A 23,715-nucleotide genomic window follows, 5' to 3' on the forward strand; every position below is an offset into this window, starting at 1 on the left:
ACAATTCGAATTATTTACTAATTTTAAGATACATGAGCCATGATCTTATCTTGATAACAACTAAATGATATTTGAAATATAAACTCAAAGCGAATCAAATTAAGACCAAATTTTAAGTTTTCATATTTAAGCTGAGATTAGAACTTAAATATTTATGATCTTAACAAGCAAAAGGTGATGACTGAATTATGAGATGATATTGAGCTTTCTTCATCTAAGAATTTAGTAACGTTTTCAGACCAATTTCAATAATAAGCTTGGGTTGAGCTGGAAATCAAATTCGATTTTATAATAAAAATAAAATATATACAACTTTCATTTGCAACAACATAAACAAAATGCTAAAAATTTTGCATTCCCATAAGAACTTGGCTTATAGCAAAACCACTTAGCCATTATAATCAATATATTACATATGTACACACACATACATATATACATATATATTTATATATATATACATATATAGATAGAGATATATGTATGTATGTAACTTATTTTATACGCAAATTTTAAGTGCGCAGTTTGCGTTTATACATATTTACATAGATGTGTGTGAATGTATGTAAGTGTATGTGTATGCCTGTGTGTGTTTGTGTTTGTGAAAGATTTAAACGCTCACCTAACCATTCACTGCGACCAACCATACAAAGAGGCTGCTGCTTAGTCGTAGATACAGCGAAAATATTATTGACAGATAGATGGATATGGTTTGAAATTTTATATATTTCACTCCTCGCCTGCCTCGGCGTCCTCCTCGTCTTCGTTGAATGACAATTTGCTGCTGCTGCTGCTGCTCGACTTTGACTTTTTGCTTTTTTTATCCTTCGATTTCTGCGGTTTATCCGACTTCTCTGTTTCGTCCTCAGTTTGGATTTTAGGCTGCTTAACCCGCTGCTTAAACACAATGGGTTGGCTTAAATCCGCAGGCCTTTCAGCTTCTTCTGCAATGCAAGAATTTGGTCATTAGCAATAAATAAAAAAAACTAAAATAAGTCATAGACAAACATAAAAATCGTTTTTATGCCATATGGGCAGTTGCAATAGTTAATAGTTCTTCCAGTGCCCGCCTCCGCATGCAACACAACACGCCCCATTCCACCAGTGCAGTCCACGAATGAGATAGAAACTGATTTTAACTCATTTCTTGGTCGTTGCGAGCGTTTTCCTAGTTTCGTCCCGACAGCCGCCCACAAATCCCTCTCCACCCTCCATTCTACTGAGTAAGAGTCTTGCAGTGCTCCTTCTCCCACCTCATCGAGTTCACCCGTTGGACAGACAGAAGACAGTGGCTACCGCTGCTGGTGCTGCTGTTGCTGCCACCGCCGCCGCTGCCCCCTTTCGACCATACACATACATACTCACACACGCACACACACACATATGTCGTCGTCAAGCCACTTGCCGTGCTCTCTTTGTTCGCCTGTTTCGTTCATCATTGTCTCTCCCGTTTTGCTGCTTCGTTCATTCTTTCACACGTTTTCACCCGATTTTCTGCGCGGGCCTTCTGACAGCAGCAGCGGTGGCGGTGGTGGCGGCGGCGGCGGGTTGATGACGACGATGGCGATGGCTACAACGGCGGCGGCGACGGCAGCAGCAACAGAGCGGCAGCTGTTGTTGGTTTTGCGATGGCAGCGACGGCGACGACGGCTGTGGGTCGCCGTTATTTGTTAACTTCTCTTGGCCGCCTGCTTTATCGTGCGCTCCGCTTTGGCTATGATTTTCATCACATGCTCCGCTTTAGCGGAGCCCCAATGAAAATGTCAGTGTGTATGCTTTGTGCCAGCTGTCTAAGTATGCGTGTGTGTATGACTATCAATGTGTGTATGTGTGTGTGTGTGCATGAGGGTGCTCCGCTGGCAGTGCCACACTAATTGCAATAATCGAAAGCCATGAAAAGGGGAGGGCGTGCAGAACAGTACTTGGAACTGCTGCCATAGAGACGCCAGTGGGCGTTGAGTTGCGGGCGTGGCACATAGAACTTACAACTCCCCCACACTCTTCCCTCTCCATATATTTTCTAGGTTAGAATTGAAGTTGAATTTTCCATTGAGCAAAAACACTTGGAAAATGCAACAAATTCGTATTTTTGCACACACACGAAAAGCGAATAGAAAACAAAAAAAAACGGAATAAATAGAAAACCAAACACTTCGAATTGCCCGCAAAAATTTAAAATGTAGAACGCGGCGTTTTTTGCCTTTCGGTTTGCTGCACTTTTGCGCATTTCAATTGCATTTTGTTTATGTTTTATATACATATAAATTTTCAAGATTTCAATTGCAAAAACACACGCGCGAAAAGAAACAAACACAGACAGATGCAAACACGTACATATATATATATATATCTTTACATATATATATATTCGTTCATACCTACATACGTACACAGTGTAGGGCAGAAAGTGGCAGCGTGAAAGAAGCGTGGAAGCGACCGACGCTCGATTCTGACTCAACTGAACTGAAAGCCAAACTGCCACAGACGATAACTACATCCTACCTACGCACACACCGACACGCATTCACATCCACACATACATACGCAAGTGCACACTCACAGCATACATATATACATGCAAACATACAAATACACAGCACGTGTGCGTGTGTGTGTGCTTACCTTTCGCTATGCGCTGCTGCTCGAGGGCCACCTCGTCAGCCGTGAGATCCCCACGCGCTAGGACCACAATTTGTGGCTTTTCGTCTTCACGCTCCGGTCGCTCCTCACTAGAATCGTAGTCCTCCTGATCCTGATCACCTTCCTCTAGTCTCTGGCGCTGTTTTTTTTTTATTTGCAACAAAGCTGAGCATGAGCGGGGGCAACTTTGTTTTGACTCAGCGGCTGCGGCAATAGCTTACCTTTGTTTCGACGGTGGGCCCCTCCTTGTAGCCGATTTCCGCCTTGAGCTTGGCCAAAAAACTGGGTTCCTGTGGCTTCACGTAGGTTATATTATTGCGCTTGGACATAGCAATAAACACATACGTATAAAAAATTCTGTTTCTCTTAATGTTTTCCAGTTGGGCTTTTCTTTCTATTTTGGTTGCCGCTGTTTGCTTCTCGCTTTGGACGGCTGTTCGTACCAGTGTTGTAAAACGCACTTCGATCACCATAAATAGGGTGAAACTCAGCAAGAATTAAATTTTTCTCTGCTATTTATTTAAATTCAAGAATGTTTGCATTAATTTTTCTTCAATTTTATAACATTTTTGATTTAAAACTTTCTTATTTTAATGCTTCAATGTTTTATATTTTGTTATCGTTTTCAATTTATATCGATATAGAGGCATTAACAAACAGCTGTTTTTATAACGATGCTTCTAGTAGTGCGCATGAGCGCCATATTTGATTTGAAATTTTAAAGGCAACCATTGTGAATGGCGGTTAATTTTTGAATGTTAAACTTGGTTTTACTTTCAGTTATATTAAAAACAGTTTATTCAGAGGTTATGAAGCGTGATTGTATTAATTTTTAACTATAAGTGTCTGTTAGGGTAATAAATGCTATTAATTCACTATTATTTGCTTAGAGTATTGCAGTAAAAATGTTGTGTGCTCAACTGCTGCTGCGATTTGCTGTCGCTCAGCTGCAGCAATTCCCACAACAGTTTCCTCTTCCGTTATACGGTCAATTTTCCGAATTCTGCTGCCAAATCACCGCCATGCTATCTGTGGCCAGAAAAAATGAGAAAAACGTTGCGAGCTGTCGCATAACTCGCAAATTTTCCACTTCACCTGCAATTCGATGCCGTCTAAAATCGAATTTTGATCAAAACTGACAGCCAAACAATACACAGCGGCATTCATCAACGTTCACCGTTGTCGCATGCAGCAGCAGCAGCTATCAATCCACCAACCTCCTCCCCACCACCGCCAACGCTACATAATAAATCATCTGTAAATTGATTTCAAAAACTTGCTGCAAAAAACGAACAGTCGCACAGCCACTAGGGCTCACATGTTGCCCCAACTGCAGCGAATTTATGCATAAAACAACAACAACCAACACTAGAAAAGAGTTTGAACTGCATCCTGGCACGCGCTTAAAATCTCACAAGCGTTCCCTCAACTAATATCAAATTGATAGCTTTTAAATTTGATTCCGCGTCTTATCACCAAAAGCGACAAGTTCGACAGGCCCAAATGGAGTGTGCACACACACACAATCTACCTCCCTCTCCCTCTCCCTCTTCCACTCTCTCAATATCTATCTCTATCTCCCTACAGCTGGGAAACTTTCTTTTACTTTCTGCGCTGCATTAAAAATGAGCAGCGCAAAACATTTTATGTGTTGCAATGGCAGCAAACTGTGCAGTTGAACGTGGCGTATGCTTGCTATTCGATACCCTGTAAAACAGTGCTGATTGGGTATATTGAAATCGAGTGTCATCACGAAAGTCTTTATGGCTTCGACTAATTCTGACTGTTAGCAAAGTGAGCAATGCGAACAAGAACTCAACTGACATGAATACCCTAGTCTTTTAGATATTTGTTGGGTGGCATAGGCAATTCATTTCCTCAATTTTAGCATTTCTATCAGTTAAGCCTGTCAAACAAGTATTTATACGATATTAATGAGTTCATAAACTACAGGGTATCTCATGGTCATTGCTGATAGATTAGAAACTGAGCAACAATTTACTGAACTATGCAAAAAATTTTCGCTCTTAAATATAATTTATTTAAGTTAAGCGTTTAGTGTGTCTATATTGTTCATGCCAATAAATTACAGGGTATCTCAGAGTACACAACAGTTGTTTAGCTTAGCTTAAGAAGCAGGCATACTTGAATTAACTAATTTGTCAATGTAATTCTTAATGTTGCACAAGCTTACAAATTACAGGGTATTATATAGTCGATCTTTGTTTGGGCTAGCTCGTAAGTGGAACAGAAAAGTAAAATTAAGCAAATAAATTGCTTTACGCTCTAGTCATCTAAGTTACATGCCAACTCTAGAGTGCATATATATTGTTTATATCATGAAATTACAGGGTATCATATAGTTATCACATGAGTCCTGTTTAACTATGGGAATACTCAATTTAAAATTGTGCAAATAAATTCATTTAGGCTTACAGTGCAAATGTTGATTATGGAGTAAATATTACAGGGTATCTTAGAGTTTATAATAGCTTATGCTAGTCTAATTTCGTTTAATAAGTTTAATTTAGGCAGCAAATTGCAGAAATCTCTTAGCTACGCTATCTACACTAGACAACTAACAGGATAACAGCTAGTTGTGCATGCCCTTTACAGGGTATTTTCTAGTCCACACTTTGATATTAGTTTCATGTGGCTTAACTTAAGTAGCAAGCAGCAAATAATAGAAGTATTATGCAAATTGTTTCATTTTCTTGGCTAGGCATTTGCCTTACAGGGTAGCTGCTAGCACAGCAGCTATTGTTAGTTAACTATTTGCTGTTGTTGTTGCTGCTGTTGTGGTTTGGTATTTTGTGTGTGCAGATTGATAGCACATCGAGTGGCTTCCTTTTCTTTTAGCTAATCTCCTCGCAGCACTTGTTGGCTTGGCCTTGACTATGCTCTAAGTTTTAGTTAAACATCTTTAGTTACATATTAGCTTCAAATACAAACAAACCCACCCACACACACGCACACACACCTATACATAGCAAGGAGTCACATGAGCAAAATCATGAGTTCTTGAGGAAAAATGTTATCACACGCTGCATCCGGCCGTGCAATCGGGCAGCTGCTGTCGTCGGCCGCAGTCGTCGCTTCGGTTCGTTTTACGGTTTCGGCTTACGGGCGAGTCGTGCCCACTTTTTGCCATATTCAGATGCTCGTCGGCATTTGGCGCGTGCAGTTGCAAAAGGCGCGTTGCAAGCGAAATTGAGTAATTTCGAAATTTTTAGTTTGACTCGAAAACAACCAAATTCAAGTGGATAAACTAAAGATAAACGAACTAAACTGAGGCTAGTGATAAGCTGGTGTTTTTTGGAAGCGCGTTGACTATCTTGCAACTAGTGCCACATCCGCTGTGCCACTTAATCAGTTTCGTTGGACGCGCGTAGCAGCGCGGGTCGTTTGACGCGTGTTTTACTGTCGCCCACAAAAAAGATGCACGGGATCTGGCCACTGGCCATGCTCGGCCTGGCCCTGTGCCTGGCCAGCTTTGTCAATCTGAGCAGCGGACAGTGGGTGCCCTGCCCCACTGGCTGCACTTGCCTCGCTCGCACCGTGCGCTGCATACGCGCACGACTCAAAGTGCTGCCCCAACTGCCGCTGGATACTCAAGTGCTGTAAGTAGAGTGGGGAACGTTTGGGGGGTGGGGGCAGAGTTCTAGCTTTGGCTATGCTTGGTTTGGTTTACATGCATAAATCATCGTCAAGTTTTTGGCTTTTCACAAATCCATAAATTAGTTTTTAATGTGCCACGAGCTGCAGATGAAGTCGTCCGTGGATGCTGCCTTGGCGCATCCTCCAAGCCCCACTCTTGCCTGTTGACTCAATTAAACGCTGTCTAACTAGCGCCGCGACTTGTTTTCTTTTTGTATGTTTATCAGTATGCGACGCGATTTCGTATGCATGCATAAGTCCCTATATATATATAGATATATACATATATATATATATCTGAGCTGACGCTGCGTTTATATATTTCCAAATGTCAGCACTTTTCCCCATGAATTTCCACTCAAGTTTCAGCTGTGGGTCGTTGCATGCAACTTGGCAAATGTTTGTGAAACATATGCATATTTATGCGATAGGCTGACTGCACCACTCAACCACCCAACCACCAGCCATCCGCTCTCCACTGGGAGGCAACATCAAAAAACAGTTCAGAGTAGGATTTCTGTATTCCAAAGAGAATTCAATGAGTGCACGATTTTTTGGGCAACAGCTTGAAATATATGGGGGCGTGGCATGCATTTGTAAACTTTAGATCTATATTTAAATGCCTTTATATATAGATATAATATATAAATGTCTTCAGATACTTTTAGCAGCAGAGCTGTAATCTAGGAATTTATGAAAATCTTTTGAGAAACTGAACTAATTTATGATAAGAAATTCATGAATTTTTTGTATATAGAAACATAAATAGATCACTATATATATATATATATATCTATATTTTAAAAAGTAATAATAATAAAAATAAATAAATAAATAAGCTATATAGATATATATTGAGTCTCTCAGAGGCAAAGACAGAGACAGAAGATAGAGACTGGAGACAGGAGACAGATGAACAATCATTGCATGAAAAAAAATATTAAAAAATACAACAAACTTTTATGACTCAATCAATCTTAATTTTCGATAAGTTAAGGCATAAATAATTCAACTTGAACAACAACAAAAGCTGCAACAATTGCAACAAATCCAGCAAATTTATAGTTTCTATTCTTGTGCCATTTGGAAACTGATTTTGTGGCAGTTTTAATTAATTTGTTTCATTTGTGTTAAAGTTGTTTTTGTTTCAGCTAAATGTGCCACATGAACACAATTTGCGAACGCCTCCGCCCCCGCAATTTGTTGCTGTCATGTTTGCATCTCTCTCTCTCTCTCGCTCTCTCTCTCTCTCTCTGTCTCTGTCTATCTTAACACATGTTTTGAAAAAGCTCTGCCAGCAGCATGAAATAAAATAATATTTAACTAAAATGCAATTCTCGCCGCCCACCAGGCCGGACACATGCAATTGTGTGCGCAATCGTGAGAGCCAAAAGCGGGTATATGCAGAAGCTAATAGCAAATTAGTAATTAACTTTTAGCTATATTTAGTAGAGTAGAAGCTTTAGTATGAAAAAATGTGCTTTGAAAGCACGCGTGAGCTTTTAAGCTTGCTTCACATTGTATTTATATATATACCCTGTAAAAGTAAGACTATATAGAGTGGATTATGAAATATATCCATAAATATAAGAAATAAATTATATACTTAGAAAATATTAATTTTAATAACTTAATTTTTTAGTTTTCTATAAATCTGTATTCACTTATGTTTGTGCTAGAAATTTAACTTACGACCCTCGTATATATATCTCATTTATTTCAGTACATATATGATATATATATATATATATATATATACATCAAAAAAGTATGTATACACGTATTCACTCTCAGGCCTAAAGCAAAGCAAAATTCTAAAAGAATATTTTCTAGTATTTAAAATTTTGCGAGGTATATTCTAGTCGAGCAGTGCTCAAGCTTCCTTCTGCAGCACTCGCATGTGTTTGCCTTAATTTAGTTAATGGCATCAAATTGTTTACATTTTCTTGTTGTCGTTTCTTTTTTAAATCTTCAGCTGTGATGAAAAGATGAATAAACATGAGAGCAAAACAGTGAGCAGAGGAAAAGAGAAAGGGCGAGTGAGAGAGAGAGATAGAGAGAGAGAGTTGTCAAATCAGATGTGAGAGTGCGAGTAATGCAATGCGAAATGTAAATGGAAAAGTGACGAATGATGACAATTGCAGGTAGAATTAACAGCATTGAGCTGTTAGAGGAAGCTACGAAAGAGTTTTCCGAGAAAATGCTGTAAGTTTTTCACTTAACGCAGAGCTGCGCGTTTGTTCGAGTGAAAATTGCAATTTTAAAGAATTGAATTTTTTGTGTTGGCTTAAGGCCTATGCCTGATGCCAAGGGTATTTCTTTTCAAGCTGTGTGTGCATTCATCAATGTTGCCTTGCCACAACACCCACGCACACAGTTGCAGTTGAAATGTTGATGCGAGTACAAAAGCGCAAACATTTTGACTTTTTGCTAAACTTGCAACTAAATGGAGGCACAGTGTGCTCTGTGTGTGTGGACTGTGTATGCATGCCACATACGCCGCCGCATCGGCATCATTCATCTTCCACGCCCACACACCCAGAGCTGCTGCGCCAAGGCATTTCTAGTTTTTTTTTAGACTTTTACTAGCTAAATAAATGCACTTGATTTCATTTCGAGCTGATGCATTTAACTCGAGCTATATATACATATTATATAATATACATATATGTATATATATATATATACTTGCAGTTTAAGTGCTGTTTAGCCTAGGCTAAGCTGGCGGGCAGCTGCTCCTTCATTATGCTGAGAGGTCCTGCTGAGCCTTTGCATGGCTGCCACATAAAACGCAGCTGATGCACACATATGATATCTGTACTTGAATAAACTATATATATATATAGAAAGAGATGCACAGAGAGTGCGATACTGCATGTGGCAGACTTATCTCATGCTGTTTCTATCATAACAAAAGTCGCCACACGTTGCATGCTCGGCATATTAAAAAGTTTGATTAGTGCTTGGACAATGCAGTCGCATGCCACACCCCCAGCCCCCAGCCCCCAGCCCCCAGCACTGATGTTCCTAAACTATTTTGCTGGCAAAAATGTTGTTGTGCTGCTCATTTCCTTCATACTTCGTGCTGCATATTATGAAGCATATATGCGTGAGAAATGCCTTGTTCATCCTTGTTGCCTGCCGCTCCACCACACACATCCTGCCTCGCTGGCTGTCTGGCTGTCTGGCTGTCTGTCCATCTGGCTGGCTACACAAAATATTGTATGTTATTATTAAATATGCATAAATTTCCTTTTTGCCTGCCACAGTTCACAGTTTTTTTTCGCTTTGCTGCTGCTGCTGCTGCTGCTGTTGTCGCTGCTGTTCCTGTTGCAGTTTTCCCATTTACATTTGCTGTTTATTTGCCCGTGCAAATATTGCTTCCAAAAAAGCGAAACGAGTTCTCTATTCGCTTTACAGTTCATAGTCAGGTGTTGACAACAAATGCGGCATAAAGGCTTACTTTGAATGCTGCATAAAATGGCCTTTGGGCATGGTGAAAATGAGGTTAGGTTGACAGTTAAGATCTGCTGACAGCGTGTAAGCTGTCAACTGAAAGGGCTGCTGAGATCACTTGAAATTGAGTGAAATATTAAAGCTGCTTTAAGAGAAAATAGCAGCTCATAGCAGGTTGTGTCATGCAGTGCATAGCCTAGGAGAGGTGGGATGCGGGAGGCGAAGCAGAAACAGAAATGGTCTTAAACTTGCAGTCCTTATCTGAATGAATAACTATAGTTGGGAAGTGTATACTTAAACAGAACTATAAATAGTCATAATTTTTTATAAATATTTAAGTCATTACAATCTAGTGAGGCAGAACTGATACCGAAACTGAACACAGCTAAACTAGCTCTTCAGCATAAATATCTTTATTTTTGTATATATATTTATTTTCTTATTTATTTAATTAAATATTTATTTATATTCTTGTTTATTTTTTTGTATCTTTAAATTTGTATTATTTATTATTTATTTTTATTTTTTTTATATTTATAATAATCTGTATCTTCACGTTCGTCATCTTCAATCCAAATTTCTTGTCACTGGCTTAAATGGTCTTCAAAATATGCTTAAAAATGTAAGTCGATTTATCGATTCTTATCGATTATCGAATAAAAATGATCAAGTTTGTAGTGCTTATGTAATTTGGCATTCAAGTCGCTAGCTTTTGTTTTGGGCAGAATGACAGATAGAACAAAGACATATAGAAGAACAGAGAGATGATTGTGTCAGCAAAGCTAGTTGATGTTCCTGATACAGAATATATTAATTATATAATATTATTATTCCAAGAAGAAGAACATCATATCGTTTCTATCCCAAAAAATTATTTGCCTAAGCTTAGACTGAATTATCTCTTAAAGTTTTAACAAAGAAATCTCATTCCTGGCAGTTGGTTTAAAGTGTTGATTAAAAGCGTAAAAAGCCTGTTAATATTATATTTCATAATAATATTATAATAAATTTAAGATAATATATTCTATTCACTTATATCACAGATTCAATACATTTTCTCAACTTTCGCTTAAATTTCATAGAGAGCATTTCAGCTGCGACTTTACATACTTCATTTGTATGATATATAACATATATGTTATATATGATGTATGATTTATTATATGCTGTGCAGATCTCTCCCTCTCTCTCTCACTCTCTCAATATATCATTCTGTCATTGGCTCTCGCTCTCTCTCCTATGCACTTGCTCTTTGCGCTTGGTTTGACTTTTCAATTGTTCGACCTTTTTTGATTTGCATAAAAATGAAATAAAATATATGTATGAATATATGTGTGTGTGTGTGGGGGGGGGGAGTCTTTGTGTATGTGTCGTGGTTGACCACTTCGAAGTTCGAACAGTGCACAAGCTGCCAGACAATTTGTAATATGATTTGTAATTATGCAAATGAATCGACAGATCTGAAATGTATTAAAGTGAGGCATAAAGCAAGCCACATACTCCATGCTGGTGGCAAGTTCCCAGCTGCCTGCCACATGCAGCTTATTGCCAATCACTTCGCATGCATGTTTAATTCACACCCAAAAAAAGGCACGAGGCAGAGCGCGCGTGGGCGGCGGCTGCCTGTCACTTTGACATAGAAAAATCTGCTATTGATTTCGCCTGCAGCAGAGTGGGGGAAGCGGGAGGGTGGGCGTGCACAGAGTGGGAGATAGGCACCGAGTAAGAAGCCTTTGTCTTTATCTTAAGTACGCGTTTTTCGCCTGGCAATTTACATTTAAAATTTTCGCTTTTTTTTGCTTGTTTGCTGCGACGCTTTAATGCTGCAACAAAGTGGCATTTGCATCACTTCAGCAGGCACAGCGCCACCCAAGCAGCCAACCGTTGCCACGCCCTCAAGCTTTGTCATTTCGCATGCTCGTTAGTGCGCTGAGGAGCACAGCATGCAAAGTAGTCGCTGCGATAGCAAAGGGGCAACAACAGCAGCAACTCACAAACACATGCCACAATTTATAAGCAAAGTTATTTTTGTAGCAGTCCGTGGTTGAGTGGAGACTGCAAGGGTGGGGGTGGTGCAGTCTGATAGCAGCAGCCCGAACATGTCAAAGTGGAGCAATCGGCATGTGACGCAGCTACTGCCAGCCAGCGAGCTGCAGCAGCAACTGGTCAAGCATAAAGAACAAGCAGCCCATAAGTATGCTATAGCAAGCAGGCTAGAAAGAGTGGGGGAGCGAGAGAGAGAGAGAAAGAAAGGGTAGAGAGGCAAAACGTTTGTAGCCAAAGCAAATGTGCGGCAATTGTAGTTGGCGCATTGCTGGAGATGCCATCACGGGCACAGGTAAAGTCAACAGCAGCTGGAAAGCAAAGCCTGTGAAGAGCTCAACATAAAATGAGGCAAGCGGGTGCAGTGGGGTATGCACGACTCAGACATGAGCTGTAAATATTATACAAGAAGTCGAAATTGGCCAAAGTATGAGCTGCTTTGGTTAAAGAAGTTCTGAGAAAGAGAGAGCTGAAAATAGTTCTTAAGAGACTCAGAAACGGGTATAAGCGACTGCAGCACACGCTGCTCAGAGTATTTGAAGAATTGAGAGTGGAATGAAAAGAGTTGTGAACTGATAAGGGAATTAGAGACACAGAGCAGCTGGAAAACAGAGCTCACAGATGGGCATCCACGACTGTTGTAGCTCATAATTGCGATAAGCACAGAGAAGTTACATTTAACTCTCTCAGCTCATCTCACAGAACTAATCAACCCCACTAAGCACTCAGCAAACTGAGTACATGAAGAAAAAAATATAGAACTGCTCTGCTCGGCCAGGCGGCAAACTAAGTAACTAAGCCAAAGTGGTGCGCCACGTAGACGACTAGCATTCCATTTGGAAATGTGATAGACAGACGCATAATAATGTTAATGTAGAGCGCTCTGGCAGCTGACAGGAGGCGTGGCCAGCGGCATGGGACAACGTCTAGTAGAAGTCACAGTTCGAGTGGACAGCTGCTTGGTATGACAATTGGCAGCGGGCAGCTGCTTCAATAGATTTTTGCTTGAGCTGCACACTCAAGCACATGGCGTATACGTCATATTATTAATGAGAATTTTATTTTGATGCAACTAAGCGCGAGGAAGAGACAGAGAGGGCAGACGCGGTGGATCGTTGGACAAACAGAGAAAATGATAATGCGGTTAGCAAAGTGACTAAGATTAAGTATAGCTGCTTGAATTTTATAGAGAGAAATGGGAAATGAAAAATTGTAAAAGTTATTGATTTTAGAAAGAATTAAATTGTGCAAGTGGATGTTAGAGCGGAATGTGAATTGAAGATGTTATAAGACTTACATTTTTTATGCAGCTATCGATGACGATAGCTTATCGATAAATCTATTAGCAAAGCTAAAAATTATATTAAAAATATAAATCATATAATAAATAAAAAATATAAAATAAATTATATAAATAAAATTATAAATATAGAAAAAAAATTATAAATATTTAACTTTAATTAAAAAATAAATAAATCAATTTATTTATTTTTAAATATTTTTAAACGAAAATCTTTTGGATTATTAGGCTTAGTGTGTATAATAAAATATTTTATATCACAATTCTAATTCTTAAATATAATATTTAATATCTAAATTTTTTTTTAATTATAAAATTTTTTTTATTTTTAATTTATATTTGCATCTGTTTTTTACGACATCAAGCGAAATTTGTTGCACAATAAATGGAGTTACTGGTTAATAACTGATCAATTTGAGTTGATATATAGGCTTATATATTTTGTATGAATTATAGAATAATGTGAGAAAATTCACCATGGTCTAGAGAATGCAATCTAAAAATATTAAAAATTCTGGCCAGCTTTACATTAACATTTAATATACGAAAACTCATAACAATTCTAATAAGACTTCTCTATAAATGTCCCTTGCAGTTAGTATAATATCTTTGCACTCAGAGTTTGCTCTGGGAGCTGCATTAAAACGAAATGCTTATTAGATGAATTTAAAGGCTTTAACTAACAATATAAAACAATGGACACATAAGTTCACACACACACACACACACAAGCAACAGCTTGAAGTGCACACACACACATACTTGCAAACGCTTTTACTGTTAGAATATGCCCAGCAGCTTCGTCGAAGTGTAAACGATAAACGAGGCGCCTTTTCCCACTGACCATGACCACCGCAACAACAACAACAGCGACAGCAGCCGCAGCAGCAGCAACTTCATCAGCAACAACAATAACTGTAAAGGGCCAACTACAATCCAACATCAACAAGAAATTCCTGTTCGCTCACACGGAATTGATATGTCGTCCTGGCTGGCTTCCACATCGTCCTCGGCGTCGTCGTCGTCCGGGGCAGCTGTGGCAGGCACTGTGTTGCACTGTTGCACTTATCTGTGTGTTGTCGCTGCGGCTACGCACAAGTGGTCACTGTTGCAGCATGCACCCCCGCCCCCACTCGCACCCGTTTAACCAGCGTAAATTGTTATTTTCTGTAATTATGTCCAATAAGCGACGAAGCGTAAAGTAGGCAGAGCCAACGCCGCCGCCGCCCCGCCCACGGGCAGCAATTCTATTTGGCTGGCAGGCGGAAGGAAAACGTTGTCGTTAATGTTCCCATTATATATAAGCTAACCCAGTTTTAGCGGCGACATGGCATTTCCTTCCTAAGCTGCCAGCCTGTGCGTTAAATGCACCACAGCAGAAATTATAGAGGAAAATTTCTGCAAGCCACACAAAAAGAAAAACAGCGAAATGCCTTCAATTTTGAGATTAGGGTTGAGGTTTGCGGCGTTCCGGCTATGGGTCTTGAGTCTTGGGCTCGACACGCAACAGTAGCTGGGAAGCAGCCAAGGCAGCGGCAGACCTGGCGCTGGCCGAGCACTGCAAAGTTACGCCACGTGCTTTGCCAGCCAAAAATTCACTTGGAAGCATCGAAACTTGCGTTGCATAGTTCTGCTTCCAGTTTCTTCTTCTTCTTCTTTGCTTTTTTTTGCCTTTTGCGGAAGCTTCAGTTTGGCAGCTGAAAACCTGACAGCATACTTAATAAGAAGCAGAAGGAACGCAAGCCAAATTTAGGACTGTCGAAAATTGAATGCCCTTGCAGATAGATGAGAAACATGAGAGAGCTGTGTGGAGATCTAACTTCATTTGTGACCTACTGTTCCCAAGGGCTTTATATGATACGTATATATGCATTAAATATTTTATATATGATATAGCATAGTTGCAGCTCAGAGTGAGGTGTTCTCATTGTTAGTCAAGGTATTCAGAAGCTCCTTCTTACAAGAGAGATGGGTAGGGCGAAAGAGGAAGAAGAGATTGGGAGGGAGGGAAAAAGAATGAGACATAGAGAGTTAAAGACTGAGAAAGATAGAGAGCCATTCAGAGAGTGAGAGAGAGAGGGAGAAAGAGAGAGAGAGGGAGAAAGAGAGAGAGAGAGAGAGAGAGAGAGAGAGAAAGAGTTAGAGAGTAATAGTAACAGGAAGAGAGAGAGAAAGGCAGAGACACAGATAAAGCGGGATATAGAAAGAGAGAGAGAGAGATAGAGAGAGTTGAAGACTGCTAGAGAGAGATCCAGAGGGAGCAAGAGAGAGGAAGATACGGAGCTAGAAAGAGACAGACAGACAGACAGCATGATAGACAGCCAAACATATTGATAAGTAGTCTCCACCTACACAGATAGGCACAAAGAGCGCCAAATAGACCAACAGATAAATAGTTTGACAGGCTGACAAATTACATATAGACAGTCAGACAGAGACAATCGCGATCAGTCGTTCGACCTGTAAAGACGTGAATTCGAACAGCCTTCGCTTAAGCTCTACTGCTGCAGAGTTCTAAAAATAGAACTTTGCGGTGCATTCTTCAACGCAACAGCAACAAAAACCGCACACGCAGCGTTTTCTTATCGCTTGCTTCCGCGTAACTCAATTGCTTTAATTGCAATTTACGAAATTTCGTCGCTTGGCGCGAGTGCGCCTGCACTCAAAAGCACAATCCGCGATGACATCTAATGTCAATAACCTCGCTACAGCTGTAAAGGTAAATGCAGAAATGCAAGCCCAGCTTAACGTTGTGATGGCAAATAGGCAAGCCTCCATCATGCCAATAAACTCAAAAATAGATATCGCCTCCGTGCAAGGCATCACTAACAACAAAAACACGAAACGTAAACAGCCAAATTCACCAAAAACCATCAAGAAAAGGCTCATCTTCGACGAACCAAGCACCAGCAATGCAGCATTAATATCAGAAAATCGATTTTCACTGCTCGTAGAAGAAGATGAAGACTACAGCGAATCACCTGTAGCTCCAGAAGCCCCAGTATTGACCGACCAGCAAACTACTCCGAAACCTCGTCCGCCCCCCATATGGTGTCCAAACATCAAGTCTGTGGCCCTACTTCAACAGATAATAGATAAAGTAATTGATGCTAAATCATACGTAATTAAGCCAAAGAAGAATAACATAGGTGTATTAACCCAATGCAGTGAGGACTATCGCAGAGTTATAGACCACTTTACTAAGCTGGAATTGGAGTTCCACTGCTACCAGCTTAAGGAGGACAAACCATATAGAGTCGTGTTCAAAGGGCTTCACTCCAGCACTGATACAACACTAATTAAAAAGGAATTGGAAACCAAAGGCCACACAATTACAAATGTGCACAACCCACTGAGCCGTATGGACAAAACACCGCTAAATATATTTTTTGTTGACGTGGCTCAGGCCCCCAACAACAAAGAAATTTTGGACATTCGAGTTGTCTGCAGGCAACGCTGCACAGTGGAACTGCCAAGAAGATACAACGACCTGACACAATGCCATCGCTGTCAAGAATTTGGACACACACAACGCTACTGCCACAAAGCTCCCAGATGTGTGCGTTGCGCCGGGAAACACGCATCCAAAGACTGCACCCGCGAAAAGGACCAGGCACCAACTTGTGTGCACTGTGAGTTACAGCACCCAGCCAACTATAAGGGCTGCCAAGTATACAAGCGGTTGCGCAAATTGCAATCCCCAGCACAAAAAAGGAGTCCCACACAAACACCGTCTACGGGTCCGAGTACTGCTTCCGAAATTACAAGGCCCCGGAGCATTACCCAAGCCACGAGCTTTGCAACGCCTATTAGTGGTGTTTCTTACGCACAGGCCGCTAGAGGTGGACCGTCAAATAAGAATACCACAAGTGACACTTTGTTCACTGAAATGCTTCAGCAACAACAACGTCAGTTTGACGCAATTAATGCCGAGCTCAAAGCGATGCGAGAAGTACAATCCCAACAAGCAACCATGCTAAACAGTTTAATGGCCATCATAACCAAGCTTGCCTACAAATAATGGCTTTACGTGTGGGTATCTGGAACGCCAATGGCCTGAGAAACAAGACTCAGGAACTGGCTGCGTTTCTCTCACAAGAAAACATAGATATAATGTTAATAACAGAAACTCATGAGTGCCCCACTACACAAATTTTCGGATACGAACACTATCAGGCTCATGGTGAAGGAGCAAACTGCTTTGGTGGATCCTCAATCCTCATACGAGCAACAATACCGCATACACCTTTACTGCCAATTTGCAACGCAACAATGCAGGTCTCAGCCATCACCCTGCCTACGTCTATTGGAGCGATCGAAGTTGCGTCAATTTATCTTCCGCCAAACACTGGTCTGTGTGATCATCACATGGAACAGGTTCTAGGCCAAAGGTTGAATAAGACCCTCATCGGCGGCGACTGGAATGGATGGCACCCATTTTGGGGAAGCAATAGTGCGAATCGTCGCGGAGAAGTCATATTTGAGGCGATTCAAAACTTACAATTCAGCATATTGGCGACTGGAGCCCCCACCCGTTACCCAATTAATGGACACAGGCCCTCGGCAATCGACTTCGCTGTCTACAAAGGCATCTGTGACCGGCAATTGACCATTGAAGAATCCTTGGACCTATCCTCTGACCACCTGCCACTAATAGTCACAATCCACGCGCAGCCACAGCCCTTGCCCATTAGGAAACAACTACTGCCAGCAGGATCAGATTTAGGAGTCTTTAGGCGCGAGCTCCATTACTCTTTGCACATAGAAATGGAACTTAACACTCCTGAAGACGTGGACTACGCAGCAAACAAACTGCAGGAAGAAATAGTCAAAGCTGCGCACCAAGCCGCCCCACCATCTTGCCAAACAAGACAACAGTCTCCGTACAACATCCCCCTCACCTTGGAGGCCCAACACCTACTAATACACAAAAGATGGGCCAGGAGACGCTGGTTAAGATTACGCACGCCTGATGCCAAATCCATGTACAACGAAGCCACGAGGCATCTTAAAGCTGCTCTCGCCCTGCTTCAAAAGAGGTGTATCAGCGATGCGCTGGTACGAGCTGAATCGCCCACTGACGCAGAGTTTCAATTATGGAAATTTACAAGAAAGCTCAAACGGCAGCCAATACGACGTCATCCCATTCGGAGCATTTCTGGTTCCTGGCACATTGGAGACGAAGCTCAAGCTGAGGCTTTTGCAAACCACCTTCAAGACCAATTCACGCCGGTGATTACCGCAGAGGCCTCAGAAATCGAAGCAACAGAAGACATCGTTCTCTCGCCCCTCCCAGCTGAAGACCAGATAACTGGATGTACAAAAGAAGAGGTTCTTGAACACATCAGAAGAGTGAAGGCAAAAAAATCCCCTGGATATGATCTAATAAACGGCAGAGTCCTTAGAGCACTGCCTGACTCCACCATAGACTACATAACTATGGTGTACAACGCCATGCTCCGCATCCGGCACTTTCCAGCCTGCTGGAAGCGCGCCGTGATTGTGATGATTCCTAAGCCTGGCAAACCCGTGGGAGAAATTGAGTCGTACAGACCAATTAGCCTGTTGCCAGTACTCTCCAAAATATTCGAAAGAATATTTCTGGAACGAGTACTGACACATCTGGGACGCCAGGAGGCCATTCCAAACCATCAGTTTGGCTTCAGGAGACAGCATGGAACACCGGAACAGGTTCACAGAGTTGTGCACCATATCCTTGGAGCCTTTGAAGAAAAGATGTACTGCTCTGCCGTCTTTTTAGACATCAAACAGGCGTTTGATCGAGTTTGGCACCTGGGACTGCTGCAGAAAGTGAGGACCACCCTTCCAGCCCCATTTTTCGCGTTGCTATCCTCATACCTTATTGGAAGAACCTTCCAAGTGTCAAGGGGGCAAACAGTATCCTTGACTAGACCAATTATGGCTGGAGTACCACAGGGTAGTGTTCTAGGCCCAACACTTTATACTTTATTCACAGGAGATATGCCAACTCCCGAGCCAAATATAGGAAGTACAGATGCAGTACTCATAGCGACCTATGCAGATGACACCGCCATCTTATCACGTCACGTATCTGCGCAAGAAGCTTCAGACTCACTACAAAAATATCTGGACTCTTTCGGACGCTGGGCAAAACGGTGGTGTATCACCATTAATGCACAAAAGTCTGTACATACTACCTTCGCCACTAGAAGAGGAGATTGCCCAAGCGTTGCATTGGGGCCCACTATTCCCAAAGCCTCAAAAGTAAAGTACCTTGGTATCACTCTTGACAGAAGGCTGACTTTTAAAGCGCACATAAGTCAAGTAACCTCAAAATGCAAAAGCAAGCTAAAAACCCTCGACTGGATGCTGAGAGCTTCAAGCAAGTTGTCTTACAGCAGCAAGGCCGCCATCTACAAGGCAATAGTTGTCCCAACCTTCGTATATGGTATCTCTCTATGGGGCTCCTCGGCGAAGACTACAAGGAACAAAATTCAGACCCTGCAGAATAAAGCACTACGCAGATGGACTGGAGCCAGCTGGTTTGTAAGAAACTCAGTCTTACATAGGGATTTAGCAATTCCCACAGTTGCTGAACTCATTGGGCGACACAGTTCAAGATACGCGGACAGACTTGCAGCGCATCCTAACCATCTCGCAAGCAACCTGGCTATAAACAACAATAGGCGAAGACTGAAGAGATTGCATCCTCTAGACAATATTAGAACTAATTAAGATAGTAGCTACAAGTGCAGAATAATTGGCATATCTGCCCTCCCATTAGTTAAGGTTTAGAGCTAAATGCGCTATAGAGTCTAAGACAATAAGCTGCAACAAAATAAAGAAATAAAAACGAAAAAAAAAAAAAAAAAAAAAAAAAAAAAGTCAGACAGAGAGAGATAGACCATATATAGAGAATATATACAATACATGCCTAACAGATTTTATAACTATATCTGAATTCCCTTTGTGAGGGCATCAATAGCATCATCAGGAAACCAGCCGCTGTTCAACAAATATTCAAGTGTCTCCCACTCCACCTCGCCCGCTGCCTCTCCCACTCCCTCCTCCCTTGTCATACAGTTTATTTCTCTATATAGAATATGTGTACATTGCATTGCTCTTATCGCTGGCGGCTCAGCGGCACTTTTCTGTATTCTTAGCTGCTAATGTTTTGCGCCTCGTCCTACCACGGCGATTGCCATCGACGTTGCTACAGGTGTAAAGCTCTCCCAGCTGAAAACACACACGCACACACACACACACGTGTGTCTTTCACTGTGTGCGTCTCTGTGGACACTAAGCTGCTTTCGCCAGAGCCAACTGTTTGGCAACTCCTCCATAGTTTAAGCGATGCTCCACCAACGGGCATCCCAGGCTATATTTTCAGTTATAATTTTCACGTTTGCAAACGCCACACACGAATGTAGCCAGGTGTGTAATGTCTGTGTGTGTGTGCTTGTATTTTTGTTGAAATAAATTTTATTTAAACTTTCGTCTCGCATTTTTGGCTATTTTCATTGCATTTTTTTTGCTGTGTAGCGCAGTGTAATGTGTGAAATTCAATTATATGGCAGGATTTATATGTCGAACATGGCGCCGTTTGCCGTTCGAGTTTCGAGTTGCAGCCGGTTGCAATTTTATTTGAAGTGGCGAAAACACATACACATGCACACCATTACACACACACATACACACACATATACATATATATAAAAATAATATGAAATCAGGCGCTCCATTCAATTGGAAACTGTTTAATATGCGTATAAAAGGCGAATATTATGCCAAGCTCTCATTGTGGAAAACGTTTTTATTGCATTTCTTTTATTTTCCTTATATATACATATATTATTTTTATATAAAAAGAAAACGTTAAATGGAAATGCAAGTTGAAAGCGCTCAGCGTGAACATTAAATTTTTAGTTAAGATTAGGCTTGAGGCACGGAAAGAAGGCAAGTTTGAATGAACTGAATGTAAATATTTAATTATGTATGTGATAAATATTATTATTAATTTAGTTAGCAAAGACAAGTGAAATATCTGCTGTTTGATTACTCTATAGTGTTTATAAATATTCATATTTTTATTTTTGTGAATTTCAAAAGCTTAAGAGTTCAAACACTAAGTGTGACGAGAATTGGAATGCATAAAAGAGGTGCTTCTGATTCGCCCCAAATGTACAGAGCAGTGCAGAAGTCAGTCTATGTGTAGCTCCAGTTGTAGCAATTGGCATGTAGCAGTGCGAATGAAGCTTAGTAAATGCTCGTGCGTGCCTTGTGTGTGAGCCAGGTATGAATACGAATCGAAGTTTCACTAGCTTATTTATATATGAATATAAAGAAAATAATATTATATAAATATATAGTACCTATAACCTATATATAGCAAACAGAAAACAGTTAAAGCTTTTCTTCCTTTAAGCTGTTATAAAACTGTCCAATTCTAGATACCTCAATATACCATTATATAGCAAATATATTTTAGTTAAAATTCTATTCTGTTTCACTCAAATATCAATTGTTTTACCAAATATTCATGCCACAAATTCCAACTAGAATTCATTCGAATATATTTCTAACTCTCCATCTCTCTCTCTGTCTCTCCCTCTCTCTCTGCCTAACAGTGTGTTAGGTGTTACACAGCTTTGTGCCTGGTTTGACTTATCTAATTCCGCATGACAAATTGAAAACCAGAATTAACAGACATTTTTCCTAGTTATGCTTTGTGCATTGGGCAAAATTGCTGATAAAAATGTTTTGGCCATGCTTGGCCCAAATAAATTTATTTGCCTTTGACCAGTTTTTGGACAAATATTCAGCTCTGTTTCCTTATTTTTTTTTTGCATTTAACAACAAGGTAAACCCAATTGTGGCATACAATAGCTTTCAGAAACAAATAGATTTTGGAGCTGTACAAATTAAGCTAAGCAAAACGAGTACAATTCCAAATAGTTGGCAACAAAGAATTTTATGCATGCTGCAACTCGAAAGGCAATTACGCAAAGTGCTCTAAGTAGCCAGGAAATGGGAAAATGGACACAATTACATTAACATAGGTGTGTATGCGAGTGTGTGCGAGTGTGTGTTTGTTTGTGTGAGTTAAGTAAGCAAATCAAATTGAATACATTCTGCAGCTCAAAACTAAGCCCAACGACTGTGGACTAGTTTGGAATTCGAGCAGCTGCACACTGAGAGAAATTCTGTCTAAGCTCTGTCAGTCAAGCTAAGAACTAACCGAGTGACAAAGTGACTGCCTGACTGACAGTCTGTACTTTCGCACAGGCAAACAATGTCAAGCAGCGTCAAGAGGCGGGCGGCAGTTGCTTTTGTTTAATAATAATAAAACGCTGGCTTACAAAAATAAAATACATTGTGGGCAGATAAGAGTTGAGCTCTGGGGCGTGGTATGGGAATTACATTACCAAGTGTCTTGCTTGCAACTGCACACACACACCCACACACCTGTCCCTTGCACAAGTATGCAACATGAGCTGCAGCTGCAGCTGCAGTTGGCAATTGTCATGAGTCTTCGTTTGACTATCGCCTGTCGGCCAGCAATCACCCGGGCAACCACCAACAGGACTCAGGTTGTGTTGGCATGATGCAAAATGCCTTTGCTGTTGGGTTATTATTGTTATGGCTGTCACTGCCTCCTGTACATAAATGTAAGCAGGGTATGTTAGACTCTGATTTTAAGCATAATTTCATAATTGGATTCAAATTTGGTTTATCAATGTGGCTGCATATTGCTAAGAACTTTTGTCTAAAAAGAGGGTAGCGGCATTGTTTTAAGTTTAATATGGTCACACTGGGACAAGGCAATTTCTAAACAAGCGCAGCCAACTTAACGCTGATCGCATCCATTAGTTTCTTTTCATTAATTTCGTGGTTTAATATTGACGTATAACTCTATAAAAGTATTTTAATTGTGTGCCAGAGTATCTTATAGTCTTGCACACACACAAAACTCTTCTTGATATATTTGCTTTTATTGCTGTTGTTGTTGCTGCAGCTTGTTATTTGAGTGTTTGTAAGCCATGTTATGACAATAATGTGCGATGTCTGCGTGTGTGGGTGCCTGTGTGTGCATGTGTGTAGGTTGTCCGGGCTGTTTGTCGTGTAGCAAGCCAAAGTTAAATCTTGTTTTTATTGTCACATTTGCCATAAAGGCAGCCCGGGGAAAAGTAACACAGAGAAGGCGCGTCATAAGAGGCTGCCTAAGCCGATGAGTCTGTGTGTGTGTGTTAGTCTGTCTGCCTGCCTATGTGCGTATATGCGTGTGTGTGTGTGGGTGAGCTGTGTGTAAGCCAGACAAATCATAATCAGAGACAACAGCAATGGCGGCTGCAACGTAGCCAACGACAACAACAACAATGGCAAATTCACCTTAACAACAGAAACATGTGCCGTGGCTTATGTGGGCGGCTGGGGGCGACATGCCACGCCCAGCTAACGATCGTACAGATAAGAGCATGCCAGAGGGAGTGGATAGGGAGGCATGCAGAGGCTGTGTGCTGCAGCCTGGGCAAATAAAAAGCGCATATTTATCAGTTTTTATGTTGCATACTTCGCGGCACAGCAAAGCGAAAGATAAATGCATGCAACACACAAGCGCGCACACTCGTGCATGCATG

The 23,715-nt window shown here is 41.0% G+C and overlaps 2 protein-coding genes across 2 annotated transcripts in view; one reads left to right on the forward strand and one right to left on the reverse strand.

The window, feature by feature from the left end:
• Positions 1-718: 718 nt before the first annotated feature.
• LOC111602883 (uncharacterized protein KIAA1143 homolog) lies at positions 719-3,169 on the reverse strand. Its single transcript, XM_023320215.2, has 3 exons — positions 2,862-3,169; positions 2,623-2,779; positions 719-944 (listed from the first exon to the last, which is right to left on the reverse strand). The coding sequence occupies exons 1-3, from the start codon at positions 3,111-3,113 to the stop codon at positions 730-732; spliced, it is 624 nt and encodes a 207-aa protein (XP_023175983.2). The 5' UTR covers positions 3,114-3,169; the 3' UTR covers positions 719-729.
• Positions 3,170-5,845: 2,676 nt separating this feature from the next.
• The window catches only part of LOC111602919 (peroxidasin), a 36,635-nt gene continuing 18,765 nt past the window's right edge, over positions 5,846-23,715 (forward strand). Inside the window, exon 1 of the mRNA XM_023320265.2 lies at positions 5,846-6,260. Within this exon, the coding sequence (XP_023176033.2) occupies positions 6,079-6,260 (182 nt within the window). The 5' untranslated portion in view covers positions 5,846-6,078. The remainder of the gene's footprint in view (positions 6,261-23,715) is intronic.

The sequence above is a fragment of the Drosophila hydei genome, unplaced genomic scaffold (genome assembly GCF_003285905.1).
Source record: "Drosophila hydei strain 15085-1641.00,03,60 unplaced genomic scaffold, DhydRS2 tig00008128-arrow-arrow-pilon, whole genome shotgun sequence".
NCBI lineage: Eukaryota > Metazoa > Arthropoda > Insecta > Diptera > Drosophilidae > Drosophila > Drosophila hydei.

Coding starts and splice junctions, on each gene's coding strand:
- LOC111602883 (XM_023320215.2), bottom strand. CDS start 3,113: ATGGTGATCGAAGTGCGTTTTACAACACTGGTACGAACAGCCGTCCAA. Junction 2,780..2,861: donor GGCCCACCGTCGAAACAAAG/GTAAGCTATTGC, acceptor AAAAAAAAACAG/CGCCAGAGACTAGAGGAAGG. Junction 945..2,622: donor GCAGCAGCGCATAGCGAAAG/GTAAGCACACAC, acceptor CTTGCATTGCAG/AAGAAGCTGAAAGGCCTGCG.